Source organism: Aedes albopictus, chromosome 1 (genome assembly GCF_035046485.1).
Source record: "Aedes albopictus strain Foshan chromosome 1, AalbF5, whole genome shotgun sequence".
NCBI classification, from domain to species: Eukaryota; Metazoa; Arthropoda; class Insecta; order Diptera; family Culicidae; genus Aedes; species Aedes albopictus.
The window spans coordinates 76012734-76029820 of record NC_085136.1 but is presented as its reverse complement, the minus strand read 5'-3'; the positions used below and the strand labels follow the sequence as shown (position 1 = coordinate 76029820).

The 17087-nt window shown below is 40.8% G+C and overlaps 1 protein-coding gene across 1 annotated transcript in view; it reads right to left on the bottom strand.

The window, feature by feature from the left end:
• Positions 1–2296: 2296 nt before the first annotated feature.
• Positions 2297–17087, bottom strand: part of LOC134288647 (uncharacterized) — an 18356-nt gene continuing 3565 nt past the window's right edge. Inside the window, exons 2-3 of the mRNA XM_062854063.1 lie at positions 3045–3585; positions 2297–2357 (exon numbers count right to left, since the gene is read on the bottom strand). Coding sequence (XP_062710047.1) covers positions 2297–2357; positions 3045–3585 — 602 coding nt within the window. The remainder of the gene's footprint in view (positions 2358–3044; positions 3586–17087) is intronic.

Here is a 17087-nt window from a genome sequence, read left to right as displayed (position 1 = left end):
CTGTTGGGCTAGGGTTAGTACATTTCAAGTTTCAATTCTTGTCCGTTGTTTCACGCTGTAAGTCGTTGCCGTTGAATCGCTTCGTAATCTTTCATTTTCGGTTTCTGTACGATCGGGGACAGTACACAGATCGAAAAAAGAGTGTAACATTCTGTGACATATGATGCACATAATTGGAGCGTGGGATATCATAGAAGTTTACAAGGCATATCATGTAAAGTTCATGAAATATCATGTAAACTTCCATTATATGTCATGTAATTCAGCATGACTCTGAGAGTTTACATGACATATAACACAAATTTACATGACATATCATGTAAACCATCATAACACTAAGTTTACATGACTAAAATGAAGTTTACATGACGTGTAAATCTCATTATTTTTATCTGTGTAGGTTATTGGTCTAAGTGTAGGATTCGGGATTATCAGGAATTACAAATAATGCAACAAACAAACGGTTAATATTTCACTGAGGTTTATTCGGACACTCCACTACTCAACACACAGCTAACACACCTGTCCGTACGTCCTGTCTCCTCGTCACTAACTAACTCCCCCCATCATCATAGCCTACCTTGATCGCATCATCATTGTAACCGTGCTAATATACTACAATCCTCCCTTACTTTAATGATTTTAATGTGCAATATAATCTTTATATTTCTTCGGCTCAACTATTGCTCGCTTAGTGCGTTTTCGCCCCTCCTTTTGTTCTAATTGTCCTTGTTTCTCTCCAAGTTCCGTATTTTTCTTCACATTTCCTAACTGTTCAGAATCCTTCGCTGTGTCACTCCTATCTTGCAAACTGTGTGCTTGACAACCACGTTCACTCCTCTGTTCCTCGTCTTCTCCAACTGACTCTGTAGCTGCTGATATTAGCTTCTTCAAATGTGCTACATTGCGTCTATATTCCTTCCCTGTGTCGCATGATCTTACTGTCGTATCTCCACCCATTTTTCGTACAACCTGAAATTCCTCTGGTGAATAATCGGACTGTAACTTATTTGCTTTCTTCATTCGCTTTATCACCACACGGTCTCCAACAGCAATTCCACTTTCAACGGCGGATCTTTTCAGATCAATATAGGCTTTTTGCTTCTCCTTGTGCAGTCTGTCACGATCTCTAACTTCTTCATCCATTAGCTCTTGAAACGGCATTCCAGGCAGTTTGTTCCGGATCTTTCTTCCAAACATAAGCTCAGCCGGTGATTTTCCCATCACACTGTGGTTTGTTGAGTGATACGTTAGCAAATATTGACGCAATTCCAATCTCCAATCCTTTCCCAATTCTTGTGCAATTCTCAGTCTTTTCAAAATGGATCTGTTCTGACGCTCAACTTCACCATTCATTGCTGGCCAATAAGGAATAGTATTAATGATTTTGATTCCATTGCTCTCGCAAAACTCCTGAAATTCGCTGCACTTTTCATTGAATTGTGGTCCATTATCAACTCGCAATGTTCTTGGAAGGCCAAAACGACTGAATACAGCTGCCATTTCCTTTATAGTATCAGCAGCCGTTGTTTCCTTCATCGCACAGACCTCCATGTATCGACTATAATAGTCAACGATCACCAGCAAATATTGCCCTTCTGGCAACGGTCCTAGAAAATCGGCTGCTACATCAGTCCAAGGTTGTTCAGGAAATTCACGTCGGACTATTGGCTCAGGTGGATTGGGCGCTGATACCAATGTACAGCCTTTGCAGTTTCTCACAAACTTTTCGACATCTTGATCCAATTTTGGCCACCACACATTGGTTCTCAAATGACTTTTCATCATGCTAATTCCTGGATGCCCTTCATGCGCAATCTCTAAAACTCTATTCCGAAGTGAACGGGGAATAACTATTCGGTCGATCCTTAGTAAAACTTTGTCAATAGTACAAAGTTCGTTTGCAATCACACGATATGACAGAGGCAACTCTGCATGAAGTTCGTCCGCTAATGACACTACAACTTCAGAGATTTCAGAGTCTTTCTGAGATTCTTCTCTTATTTCACTCCATTGAAGAGCAAATGTGGAACCAGCTAATACAGCTATTTCACGAATAGTGATTTCCTCTTCTGGATCGAATGCAGTTGATTTCACGGTAGCTAATCTTGAGAGACAATCGGCAATGTTCTGATTTCCAGGAATATGTACAACATGATAATCAAACGACTGCAATCTTAAAATCCATCTCTCAATTCTTGCACACGCTTTTGACCTAGGAGTGAACAAATACTCCAGAACTTTACAATCGGTCATTAGAGTAAAGGATTTGCCGTACAAGTACATTCGAAATCGCTCAACACTCCAAACCAACGCCAATGCCTCCTTTTCGGTTTGGCAATACCGGCGTTCGGTATCTGTTAGTGATTTAGAGGCGAAAGAAATGACTCTACAATTCCCATTCGTACTTTCCTGCAATAGAACTGCTCCTAATCCCGACGGACTTGCATCTGCCACCACCATTGTTTTGTCAGTGGGTACGAAAAATCCCAACGTTGTTGCAGAAGCAATACGCGTTTTGATAGTTTGAAACGCAGTTTCATGAGCAGCAGACCATTCGAACTTTGTCTCTTTCTTTGTGAGATTCCGAAGCGGTTCAGCAACTGTCGCAAGATCCGGAATAAATTTGTTCAAGTAATTTGCAAGGCCCAAAAAACTGCGTACTTCTGATTCACAAGTTGGAGGTCGAAATGAGGAAACGGCATTCACTTTCGTCTGAGATGGACTAATACCAGCTTCAGAAATATGGTGTCCAAGGAAATCGAGTTCGGAAACCCCAAAGGCACATTTTTCCCAATTTAGCTCCACACCTCTTTCTTTTAACCTATTGAGAACCTAAAATCGAATTTACGGAATCCACATATTTATTACAATGAAACAATAGTTCAAATAAAATTTAAAACTCTACCTTGTCCAAATTCCTATCATGAATTTCTCTCGTTTCTCCCTCAATAATGACATCATCAAGATACCAGCAAGTTCCCTCGCAACCTGACAACATCTCTTCCATGATGCGCTGGAATATCTCAGGTGCTGTCACTAACCCGAACGGTAGGCGCTTGAATCGAAACAGCCCGCGGTTGGTGATAAACGTCGTCACATCTCTCGAATCCTCACTCAACTCCACCTGATGGAAGGCTTCTCGTATGTCTAACTTGCTCCATATCTTCCCTTTCCCCAACCGCGCAAGATATTCTTCTTCCACAGGCATCGGAAAGTGTTCCCGTACCACTGCTTCGTTGACTCGTCGTAAATCCAAACAAATCCTTGGCTCTCCAGAAACTTTTCCGACGACTACTAATGGTGACACCCAGGTAGCTGGCCCTTTCTTAACCTCGATTATGTCACGAATCAAAAGTTGTTCGAGTTTGTTGTGAACTGCTGCTTCCATAGGTATCGGAACTCTACGTAACGGTTGAAATACCGGCTTGACATCTGGATCCATTTCAATTGACGCCTTCACTCCGCTGATCTTGGCAAATGGCTTGAGCTGCTCGCAAACGTTGTTCACATCTAGCCCCACCTTCAATACACCTAGATTCTTTGCCGTCAAATCACCAATTATATCCTTTTGGCCGCCCTTCACTACGAAAAACTCCGCAACCGTTGATCTTCGTCCAATACAGACTTCTGCTTCAAAGGTTCCAACGACATCAAGAGGTTTATCGCTGCCGTATCCTTTCAGAATACGTGATGATCCCTTAGACGATTTCAAAATTTTCACCTTTCTTTCTTTCAACATCTCCCATGTCTCCATCCTAATCAAATTCGCATCCGCTCCTAAATAAAAAATATTAATTTCACATCAAAGTTCCTTTAAACTAAAAACAAACAAAAATAACAACCTGAATCTATCAACACCTTAACCAAAACTCCGCCTAGTACAGCTTCCAAAACGTTGGTCTCATTCCCTCCGTAAAACGCATAGTAGATTTTCTCTTCACTCGTAGAAACTCGGTCATCTGATTCCTTGACAGACTCTGGCAACTTGTCAACGGTGTAAACTTTCTTCGGATTCATCGGCTTTCCAACGTTGAACTTGCGTTTCCTGCAGGTAACTTCATAATGCCCCAGCTGCTGACACCGACGTCAGGTACGACCTCGAGCTGGGCATTCGGGTGAATTGGCGAAATGTCCCGACTGCCCACATGAAAAACACGAAAACTTGATGTTCTTTGCAGGTAATTGCTGATCGATACGACGCTTTGGTACTGCTGAAACTTGGTCCTGTCGTCCACCGAATTTTGCAGCCACCGATGTTGATTTCTCGTTCCTTCTGACTTGGTGTACCAGTGATTCCCTCATCGAATTGTTGCTTTCCTTTAGCTCTTTCATCTGTTGTTCGGTGTCCTCGATAGTTGCCGCAATCTCTTCGATTTCTTTCAATGAACGATCACGCTTCAAAATGGCCTTACGCAACTCATCTGACCGGCAATTCTCAACGACGACATCGATTAAGTAAATTTCTTTAAGTATTTCGCACATTTCAACCGAATACTTTTCAAACCCGCAATTCAAACTTTGTTGACGAAGTCGAACGATATAATGTGAAAATTTTTCGTTGACTTCTTGCTTCAGCTTTCGAAGCTTTCTGCGTTCGATAACGTCTTGCCTTCCAGCTTGAAAAAATGAATCAAGCAACTCAATAGCCAGATCATACGCTTTTGGATTCAACGTGACCAATGGCATTTTATCATGATCCGGTAAACTTCTGAAAACTCGTTGCAATTCCACTCCGCCCAGATGAAGTAGCTTTGCCCGCTTCATCTTTTGGTCAGTTATATTGAGCGCCTCGAAATAACATTCGAGAGACCATTTCCAAGTTTCCCATTCTCTGGAAAGTTTCCCTTTCTCAATTATGTCGCAACGGAAAGGTGCAATTTGACGAGTTTCCTCCATCTGAAATATTATATTCAATTTGGCAAAAATAAAACCATTTTTTTATTTCGATTAATTTCGAATACGATTACCAGATGATGGCTGTTGTGCGCATTAACAGTTATGCTATCTAGCATAATACTATCTTTCAACTGTTTAAATGATTGTACATCGACCCGAGGTTTACTTTGCTTGAATAAAACTGTATTTATAAATGCATATTACGTTATTAGCTAAAATAAAACTTCATATTATACTTTTATTTATTTATTTATTTATTTATTCATGATTGATTTTAGTCACTGCATTTGACCAAATCATTAACCATCATTTAACCATCAACCAAAAAAAACTTTTGACTCAATATTGATATTTACATGAACGCTACTGGTCCAAAATTGAACATCCTTACTACCATCCATTTTGATTATTACTCAAAGACGACTAACAATTTAAAATTTCCAACCAACAATCCTGCGAACGCTCCTGGTTCGATTTCTTAATTTGAACACATAACACGTATTTGAAAGTTATTTAAACATTCACAGAACGCTCCTGGTTAAAACTCGCAACTTCCTTTGAACGCTCCTGGCTCAAAATTATCACCGAACGCTCCTGGTTCTAACTCAATATCCACTGAACGCTCCTGGTTCATATCCACTACAATATGCTTTTCTATTTACGTTACATATTCCGTTCATTTTCCGTAAAATTAAATCGACTCATAATCTCACTTCAAATCAACATTTCCATACCAAAATGTATAAAGTATTCCATTTTCATCAATTAGAATCGACGCAAACAAACTAGGAAAATATATTTGCTGCCCGTTTCTTTGTTTACGTTTCCCAAAACCAACTCACTTACCTCGCTCCGTTTCAAGTTGCCAACAGCAGTAGCTGTCCTCTCGACCTCGACTAACGCCACTACTCCATTCCATTTCAATAATTCCATAATCCACTTCGCAGTTTGATTGTTCCAGAACTTCAATTCTCCACGAGCACCTACTTTTACTCCACACAGCACATCATCATTCACATAACTGTTTTTCTTTTCATTCATCCTTTCCAAACTGTTTTCCTTTTTTTTTATTTTGTTGACAGTTGCATACACAAACACCGTTACTAGTCAATCACTCAACCAGCGCACTCAGAAATCACCTTCATGCTGTCTCGTTTGTTCCCAATGCAAATTCCATAATCATCATCAATCATCATTAGTAAACCATGAAGTACTATCGGCTACACCAACACATTTACACGTATCAAAAGTACGACTGCGAAAGCATCAATGATGTTCGTCGTGTTTATGAGCCATTTTACGAGACGTTTAGGATCAGCTGATCGCTCATTTCATGAATGAAAATTTGACAGGAGGTTGCGCCCAAGCCCGTGAGTGTTAATATCAATATCAACACTGTTGTCGTTTCGTAAAATAGACTATTGCTGGACACCACTGGCAAAGTATCTAAATACCAAGGTAAGAGATTCCCTCTAATGTTCATGGATTTGTGAGAAAAGGAAAAAAGCAAAAAAATAGTTATGAAGTTTGCGCTGATTTGTATGGGCACATCACTATTTAGCAAACTTTCTTAAGAAATTAAGCCCTCCCATCTTAGAAGCAATTATTTAATTGCATCTCACTGGATTAAAAGTGACCTCCATGCAATAAAACAGGAAATATAGCCATTTGAAAATCGGTGACAAAATATTTTTTATTGATTCTAAACATATTTTTTCAGCATTTAGAAACATCCAAACTAATAAAACTTCACAAATTTTGCTGAAATACATAATGACATTTTAGTGTAAAAACACCAACTTTTCATAACTAACGCAGATGTGTTGGTGAGTCTCGATTTTGACATTTGCGGGAATCTCTTACCTTGGTACATATTTATATACTTTGCACCACTGGTTCCTCCTTGCCCATTCAAATCGTCATCAGTAGTCATTTTTTTCACAAATAAACCTCGGGTGTCAGTGTTGCCGTGGTTGCCATGGTAACAGTGAGCGGTGTTTGATTTTCATCGGTCAAAATGAAAATTTTTCATCCTTCGGGAAGAATGAAAACATGCAAATTCCAGTCGAAAACGTCTCTAATTAACACATTTCACAGAGTTTTAACTAAAAGGAACTCGTTTTTTCCCAATTTCACAAATGAGGGAGCAGAAATTGAAATTGCAAACAACAGCACACCATCCGGCGAATATGAACTAATCCATTTTCAATTCAATATCAATAATCATGCAAAACTGAGATTCTTACCTTTATCCTCGTCGCCAGTTGTAGGATTCGGGATTATCAGGAATTACAAATAATGCAACAAACAAACGGTTAATATTTCACTGAGGTTTATTCGGACACTCCACTACTCAACACACAGCTAACACACCTGTCCGTACGTCCTGTCTCCTCGTCACTAACTAACTCCCCCCATCATCATAGCCTACCTTGATCGCATCATCATTGTAACCGTGCTAATATACTACACTAAGGTCCCCTCCCCTTCGTGGTGGGGCTGCCACCTTAGGTATAGCTTCCGGTGGAGGAACATTCCATCTCAGCCGCTGGATGCCAGAGCTGACGATGTTTGATCCGCACTTGGATCCGCACCTCCACAAGTACACAACTATTAGCTGTGGCGGTTGTTAAAAATGCCACGTACTCGGCTTCCGTCGAGTTAGTGTCACGCATTGTTGTTCATGAGCTGTCCACGATATCGATATTTTCCCAAATTGAAATACGAAACCGGTGTTGGATTCACGGTGAGTCTTGTCACCTGCCCAATACCCGTCAACGTATCGCTTGCACAAGCCCTGCCAATATTACGAGCTTCGACTAGGCTCATCTATCTCCGAGCTCCTCTTCCGTATTGTCCTCCGGATCACTCCTCCCGTCTAGTTGCCATCCGCAACTCCACAATACTTTCATCGAGCTCCTATCGGTGACCAGCCAGCAGTCATCCAGTTGACCCGTACCGCCTTTCGTCCCCATGGATCCTGTCCCCTCCGTGTCAGCCAATCCATCAGCCTAAAGTTCCCGTGTTGCGACTCCGCGCCTTATGCGGCCGATCCTTCTCCAGGTCGGTACGCGCTGAGGAACACGCTCCTGGGCCCATAACCTGCTGGGGCTAGTCCACCATGGCCACGAAGGCCATAGCGGGGCTAGCTTCGTCGATTACCGTTTCAAATCTCTTAAGGTGTTCGCTCAACTGATCTTGATGGAAGTCGATTTTGTAGATACTTGGCGTAGATACACAGCTTCCGCCCAGTAGGGTCTTGCACCATTTGGGCAGGTGTACCTATTTTGGTCACTTGCCGCTATAACTAAGTCATTTTCAAACCGATTGATTTGAATTTTTGTTCAGAGTTAGATACTGTACGTGCCTAACTCTATACAAAATTTCAAATTATTCGGTTTGAAATTAACTTAGTTATAGCGGCAAGTGCCCAAAATAGGTACACCTGCCCAAATGGTACAAGACCCTATGTTAGTGGCTTCGAGAGAATCATACACCTTGCCATTTTCTTCAGGAACCGATTCTTCCTTTCAGCAATTCCGTTCTGCTGAATTGTGTGGGTGTCGTAAATTGACGAATGGAAGTGACGAATTCCTTTCTTCTTACAAAACGCATCAAACGTCTTATTCTTGAATTCCCCACCATCGTCCAAACTGATTAACTTTGATGATCTTTCGGAAGTCGTCTTCATTTCCGAGACGAATTCGTTGAATCGTAACTACGCTTCTGACTTCTCACGTAGGAAATATACCGTGCAATAACTAGAATTATCGTCTACAACCGTCAGAAAGTAGCGGCAGCCACCTGGCGTACCCGTACTCATGGGTCCTTAAACGTCCAGATGAACCAGGTCTAGTGCTTGTCCTAATTGCCGATGCCATTGATATTGATATCACGATGACCTTTTTCTTCAGTTTTCATTGGATCGTTCACAGTAGAGGAATTCCACGGTGTCATGTCAGTCGATCCTGAGCGACCATTTCAAAAATATCTGAAACTTTGCACAGTTTTTTAATTTCATATAAATCGCCATTTTTTGATATTAAACCTTCATATTCACTCACGACTAACTTTTCAAAAGGGTGTATGCGAAAATAGTTCTAAAATATTCTAAAAGCTGTACAGCAAAAACGGATTGTTTGATTGTTATTAATTTTTCAGCAAAGTTAGATAACTAAATGATGATTCCTTAGAAAATATACACTGTAAAAAATTTCTTTTTCTACTTTGAAAATATATGATCTTTGTCACAAAAACTCAAATATCTCAAAACCCTATCTTTTTACCAACTTCAATTTTTTAGGGGAAATGGCCCATTATATCAGCTATCTACCATAAAATTTTGGTGATGGTAAATTGATAAACAAAAAAGTTATGACATTTCAAACATTTCACAATTTTTACATTTAGTAACAAAAAAAAATTTTTTTCTGTGTAAATTATTTCGAGAATTATATTTTGATGCTGATTTTATTGTAAAGGCTACCGCCTGAATTAAACAAGTTGTTTTCATGATACTTTAGTTTGATTATTCGTAATTACTATAGTATCTATTTGAAACTTAGACGCGATCCAGTGTTGTGGTCAAAAATATTGAGATTGTCATACTTTTTATTGTACGTGACTGGTGAAAAAATCCCTTGATAGTGTTGAAAAGCTGTTGATTATAAGAAAAATGGAATTGAATTTATTTTTGAGACAAAAGCTGTATAATAAAAGTTTTATATACGCGTATACGTCTAGTTTATCCGCAAAAAAAATCCCTCTTACACACTTATTTCTAAATTGCCTGTTCGGTACTTTTTCGACGAGATTATAACAGCAGTACGATCTCGGTAGTTTCGGTAATCGATTTTACTGAGGCTCAGTAAAACAACTGTCAAAATCGTATGGAAAAGGTAAACAATGCATTTTTGCTGAACGAGTTCGGTGCTCAGCAGTTTTAATCTCGTCAAAAAATTACCGAACTCGGTAATCAAAATTAAGTGTGTAGAGAACAGACTTTATGATCGGAAGAATGCGAGTAACTTCAACAACAACAAATGCATAAGAGGTACATACCACAGACAAACAGACGAAACGCCTAGAACAATTTTAGTGAAAATTCATCGCCCAGTTCACACTATCACCAGCTGGTGGAAATGTTTCACGAAACACTGCGTTGTGCAATATCGTCATCAGAAGGCGCTAGTGTGAAACGTCAAACGCAAAGAAAAACGATGGGCGCTCTTCTTGTTATGAAAGCCACAACCAAGATTCAAAATGGTCGTTGAAGGCGTGGTCAATGAAAATTTCGCCAGTGTTACGTTTGTTTGTCTGTATACATACCTGACAATGCTCCCGAAAAAAAAACAAAAAAATACTACCGCTATGAATATTAAAAATTGTATAGTAATTTTTTTCTTCAGCCACCAACACCAAACAAGTTAGTTAAAATTAATAAGTGATTTTGTTTATTATAATCTAACGAACAAGATGAACAGTCGCTTTCTCAAAGGTCTTCAACTCAACGCTCTCTTGTAGACCGTTTGATGAAAAAAAATGTTCAAAAGAGTTACGAAATCTCACCGAAAGCACCATAGATAAACTGAAAGAGACTGGTTATGCCCAAATGTCCACATTGTGTACAAAATTACGCAATTGCACGTCCTGCCGTCTAGAATTTGACAAACGAGCCATCTGTATATCATCGGTAAAGCAGGGCGCAGGAAGTTCGAAAACGACAACAACTGAGAAATTGCCATCAGCGACATCTGTTTAAACAATTTAATTACGCCCCTTTTCAAAAATGCCCTGTAATATTCTTCAACATCTATACCCATTTCAATATTTTTAACGTTGCAAAACACGCTTTCAACATTCATCTTGAAGAAGAGGGAAAACACTTGTCCTCAAATGTAACAGCAAATTAATGAATAAACGACTAATGCGCGGAGGGCGTGATAAAATCGGAACATTACTGTACATAGTATATTATATGTATATATAATATATAATAAAAACAACTTGTTTTACTCACGCCAAGGCCATTAACAATAAAATCAGCATCAAACTTCAATTTCCGGCCGAAATAATTTACACTAAAAAAAATTATTACTAAATGTGAAAATTGTGAAATGTTTGAATTGTCATAACTTTTTTGTTTATTTTCATGGTAGATTGCTAATACAATGGACCGTTTTCTCTAAAAAATTACGTTGGTAAAAAGATAGGGTTTTGAGATATTTGAGTTTTTGTGACAAAAATGATATTTTTTAATGTTAAAAAGATTTTTTTCACAGTGTATATTTTCTTAGTTATCGCCATTTAGTTATCTAACTTTGCTGAACAATAAAATCAGCATCAAATCGCGATTCCCGGCCGAAATAATTTACACAGAAAAATTTTTTTTACTAAATGTAAAAATTGTGAAATTTTTGAAATGTTATAACTTTTTTGTTTATTAGTTTACCATAACCAAATTTTTATGGTAGATTGCTAATACAATGGACCGTTTCCCCTGAAAAATTGAAGTTGGTAAAAAGATAGGGTTTTGAGATATTTGAGTTTTTGTGACAAAAATGATGTTTTTCAATGATAAAATAGATTTTTTTTCACAGTGTATATTTTCTTAGAAATCACCATTTAGCTATCTAACTTTGCTGAAAAATTCATAACAATCGAACAATCCGTTTTTGCTGTGCATATTTTTGAATATTTTTGAACCATTTTCACATACACTCTTTTGAAAAGTTAGTCGTGGCTCTAAATAAAAATTTGATATCGAAAAATGGCGATTTAGATGGAACTGAAAAACTGTGCAAAGTTTCAGTTCAATAGAAAATCATGAATTAAAAATTTTCCTTAATTTTGATGCTGTTGCTTGGAATCGCTCAGTAATCATTTCATTCAAACCTCGTACCAGTACGGCGAAGCCCGCAATCTGCTGTTCTCTCATGATCGTGCATCCTGCTGTGTCGAACGAAACGTTCGTAATGCCTTGAAACCAGCTTCCTTAACGAGATCAATTTTGCTTTCAAATCCAGTACACACGTTGTGTTCTAAAAAGTGATGTTGTTCTTGTTACCGTCCCGATCATAGCAAATTACGCGACAGGTTCTTCCGCCTTTCACCGCTGTAGCTTTCCCGTTTACTAGAATGATGTATTCCGAGGCACATTATCGCAGATTCCCTAATAGCACATAGGGAATCGCGCCACTTGGGCGGTGGCTTCTATATTCGTCTGTTTTCCACTATAACTCAGTCAAATTTGAACCAATTGACACAACTTTTGGAATGTGGTGAGATAGGTATAGTGTCTACCCGTGTACAACATTTCAAATCAATTGATTCAAAATTGACTGAGTTATAGTGGAAAACAGACGAATATAGAAGCCACCGCCCAAGTGGCGCGATACCCTATGTGATGTAGCGCCCGAATCCACAATTCATTGTCTGGTTTCTCCGTTCCAAGCGTCATGAATGCATGAATCATTAAGCTCTCGTACAGTCTTGGCATTCGAAATATGCCTTCGTCCTCTTCGGTCATCTTTGAATGCTTCCGCTTCACGATCGTTCGCCGTATCCCGACATTCTCGTTGCTTGTGTCCTGGCTTCTGGCAATGGCATATTAACGTCCTTCGCACCATTGATCGCCCTTGGTTCCATACGGCAGTATCCGCTTCCGTAGTAGGTCTTGGTCCGGTAACGAACTTCCATAAATCTTCTGGGATGCACAGTAGGTCCACACTGTACTTCCAGGAGTTGTGATTCGCTCCTTCAAGAGTGCCACCTGCGAGCCCATAACCTCTTGGAGAAGAAATTAATGGTGACTATGTTTAACATTAACATTATTTCTCATTTCCCCAGCGTAACATCTTTGAAGAGTGGTAATGGGTGATTTCTGGTTTTTCGACCCCGAGATGTGCCAACACTTGTCCCAAATTCGACTGCCAATTTCTTACTTGAAACACTTCCCAAGGAAGATGTATTCGCCTTCAGAATATCTGTGTCGGAGGATCTGCAGCGATTAGTATCTGATACTAATTCACTGCCTACAAAGATGAAGATCTTGCGGTTCATTTTGAGCCCATATGGTCCGATCGGACTAATCTCCCACGTACTGCTACATAAAAAAAAAAACATGATACAAGATTTGTGCAGATGTGGAGTTGGATGGGACGATCCTATCCCCGAGGAAGTCAACGAAACATGGAAAAGATTCTTCAGCGTTTTTGGTGAGCTTGCAGCTGATAGTGAGCTGCACCAGACTCAAGTACCCCGCTGCTACTTTATAGACTACGAAAATCGTATCTACGTAACACTACAGCTGCATATGTTTGTAGATGCGAGCTTGTCTGCTAAAGATTGTGTGGCCTTCTTCCGTGTCATCGACCGTGGACAAGCACGATGTGCATTGGTGGCTTCGAAAGCAAAAATGACTCCATTAAAGCCGTTGTCAGTTCCGCGTCTGGAGCTGTAGGTGGCTGTTATGGGAAACTGCAGTCCATTGTCAACAGTCATTCGATTGAAATCCATAGGAGATACAGGTATCAGGTATCAGTAGGTCGGCTCCAGAGGCACGTTCTCCTCCAAATTTGTGCCATCGTCATAAACACGAGCCTATTCATCATTTACCTGAGGGAGAAGGGAAGGAAAAAAGGATGGGACAGGGAAAAGGACAGGTAACGGAATAGGGTCTTCATACACGCATAAGCGTACCACAATGGGTTCACATGGCGTCCTGAAAAGGACACTGTAATATCGCATAAGCGTACCACAATGGGTTCAAACAGCGCCTTGAAAAGGGCACTGTGATATCGCATAAAGCGTAAAGAAAGCCTATAGCTCTTTACCACAGCGGGTCAAGAACAGCAGAATGTCCTGCAGATTCAGGTTTCTAAAGTCAGTTTCACTTAATAAGTGTTTACCGAGTACTCGGAAACGCAATTGCACAAAAACTGGGCAGTTACATATTAAATGATACGAAGTTCCATAATCGGATTCACAGCTATCACAGGCAAATGAATCAGCTTGCTGAATATTCGCCATGTGATAACTGAGTCGGCAGTGGCCAGTCAATGCTTTGCCAGCATGCTGCAATTTTGCTTTGACAGATTTGTAAGATACTTCGCCACCCTTGAAGATGGCTCAGTACAATACAATTTGGTTTGACGGCATGACTCCAAACTATTCCAGTATTGTCTGTGTTGAGTAGCAGCCCAGGTGTGAATCTGAAGCTTTACCCAACACTTCGATATCGGAATAGCTGGCTCAGGGCCAATGTAGTCATGTGATGCTCCAGTGCGAGCTAACTCATCAGCCAATTCATTTCCAGCGATGGAAGAATGGCCAGGTACCCATACAAGGTGAACAGCGTTTGCTGAGCTCAGCTCCTCGATTTGAGTTCGACAAGCGATAACTATCTTCGACCTGGAGTTGGCCGAAGCAAGTGCTTTAATAGCAGCCTGGCTATCTGAACAGAAGTATATTACTTTGCCCATTACGTGCTGCTGAAGTGCTGAATGCACTCCGCACATAAGAGCAAAGATTTCGGCCTGAAAAACGGTGCAGTGTCTACCAAGTGAATAAGACTGATACAGTCTTAGCTCACGAGAATAAACACCAGCACCTGCTCGACCTTCGAGAAGGGAGCCATCAGTGTAACATACGATACCGTCTGAAATACTTCTCTCCAGATAACCAGATGTCCACTCTTCCCGGGAAGGGAATTTCGTGGAAAATGTCCTATATGGAAAATTACAAGCAATTGTAAGATCACTTGGAGCAAGGACAACTTTGTCCCAATTCACCAAAAGTGGAAACAACGAGGTGTGTGTTGAACTGCGGTTCACAGGAGTTTCCTCTAGTAAACCGAGTACCCATAGACGGTAAGTGCAAGAAAGTGCTTCTTGTTTGAGATGAATGTGTAGTGGGGCAACGTCAAAGAGAACTTCGAGCGCTGCCGTAGGAGTTGAAGAGAACGCTCCAGACATCGCCATTAGGCACATCCTTTGGAGATGGCCTAATTTTGATTGGACCGTTCTCACTTCGCCCTTTTGCCACCACACAAGACATCCATACGCCAATATTGGACGAACAACAGTTGTGTAAATCCATTTGATATACTTGGGTTTAAGACCCCAAGTTGTACCAAAGGTTCGCCGGCATTGCCCGAAGGCCATACAAGCTTTCTTGATCCTGAACTCAATGTGAGGTGTCCAGGAAAGCTTGGAATCAAGAATGACTCCAACGTACTTTACCTGTTCAGTCACATTGATATCAGAATCAAAGAGACGCAAAGGTCGAACACCATTACGGTTTTGCTTTTCCGTGAAAAGAACAATAGATGTTTTACTCGGATTTACCGAAAGGCCATATTGGCGACACCAACCCTCAACTACCTGAAGAGCGTTTTGCATCAGGTCGAAAAGGGTGCTGATGCACATACCAACTAACAATGTTAGGTAGTCGTCGGCAAAACCATAAGTAGGAAAACCGCTATTATTGAGTTGCCTCAATAGCGTATCTGCAACGAGATTCCACAAAAGTGGTGATAAGACTCCCCCTTGGGGGCATCCACAAACACTCAATTTCCTAATCGCCGCTTGACGCAATGTCGAGAAGAGATGTCGGTTTTTGAGCATTTGGTGAATCCAATTGGAAATCATTGGAGATATACCATGACCCCGTGCGGCTTCCAATATGGCATCGAAAGGCACGTTGTCAAAGGCACCCTCGATATCTAAGAAAACACCCAAGCATGATTGCTTTTGAGCGAATGCCTTCTCGATATCGTAAACAACTTTGTGTAAAAGAGTCACAGTGGACTTTCCAGATTGGTAAGCATGTTGGTTCACATGAAGAGGCACATTGGCCAGATGAACATCACGGATGTGATGATCGACTATGCGTTCTAAGCATTTCAGAAGAAAAGAGGTCAAACTGATAGGTCTGAAGCTCTTTGCTTCTTCATACGACGCGCGACCCACTTTCGGAATAAACTTCACAGTAATATCCCGCCAGGATTTGGGAATATACCCTGTAGCAAAACTGCAAACAAGTAGTTGTTTCAAAACATGTTTGAAATGATCAAATCCCTTCTGAAGCAAAATAGGATAAATCCCATCTGCCCCAGGAGATTTGAAAGGAGCAAAGCTATTAAGTGCCCATTCAATCGATTCTAAAGTTATGATACTCCGAGCCGAAGCTAAAGAATCATAACTACAAGAAAAGACATCAGGTGCATCCGAAGATGTAATATCCACACATCCGGGGAAGTGTGTACTGAATAAACATTCCAAAACTTCCTCATCAGAGGAAGTGAAATCACCATTTGGCAAACGAAGTTCGTTCACTTGAAAATCCTTAGATTTTGCAAGGATTTTGTTCAATCGACTGGCTTCACTCAGACTGGAAACGTTTGTACAAAGGTTTTTCCAGCCGGATCGTTCAGCAGACCGAAGAGCTTTCTGGTAGGCCTTGCGAGCCGACCTGAAAGCCTCCGATCCAGCCGAACGTCGTCTGTTCCTGTTGCGAAACCTATCGTAGTAACCCATGGTTATGCTAGTTAAGATTCATGTCAAATAAATTTTCACTTCTGTTCCAACCTTAGTACGAGCAAGTCGTTATTATTGCGTACTCTAATAGGTTATGGGCCGTTTTCCAAAACTTTTTTGAAGATTTCTCAAGATTTTTCTATACCGTTTGCCGATCAAGATATTCAAGATGAATTCCGCCACAGCCGGATCCTCAAGCGCTGCAGGTAGTAGCATAGTCACTTCAAGCCTTCCTGGAATCGAACGTCTAACTGGGCCACCTGGAAGTTCGCTGTACAGACTTTCCTGGAGCTCGAAGATCTCTGGTGCGTTGTGAAGCCGAGGATGAAGCCCGACGGAACCTACGAAGCCGTGAATGCAGACAAGGATCGCAAGGCAAGAGCGAAGATCATCCTACTCCTTGATCCCATCAATTATGTTCACGTCAAGGAAGCGATGTCGGCGAGAGAAGTTTGGTCGAAGCTGGAGCGGGCCTTCGAGGATTCGGGACTGACCAGGCGAGTCGGGCTCCTCCACAAATTGATCAAGACGGACCTTACATCGTGCGAATCTATGGGCGATTACGTGAACCGGATTGTCTCGACTGCTCATCAACTCAACGGGATCGGATTTGCGATTACGGAAGAGTGGATCGGAACGTTGCTGCTGGCT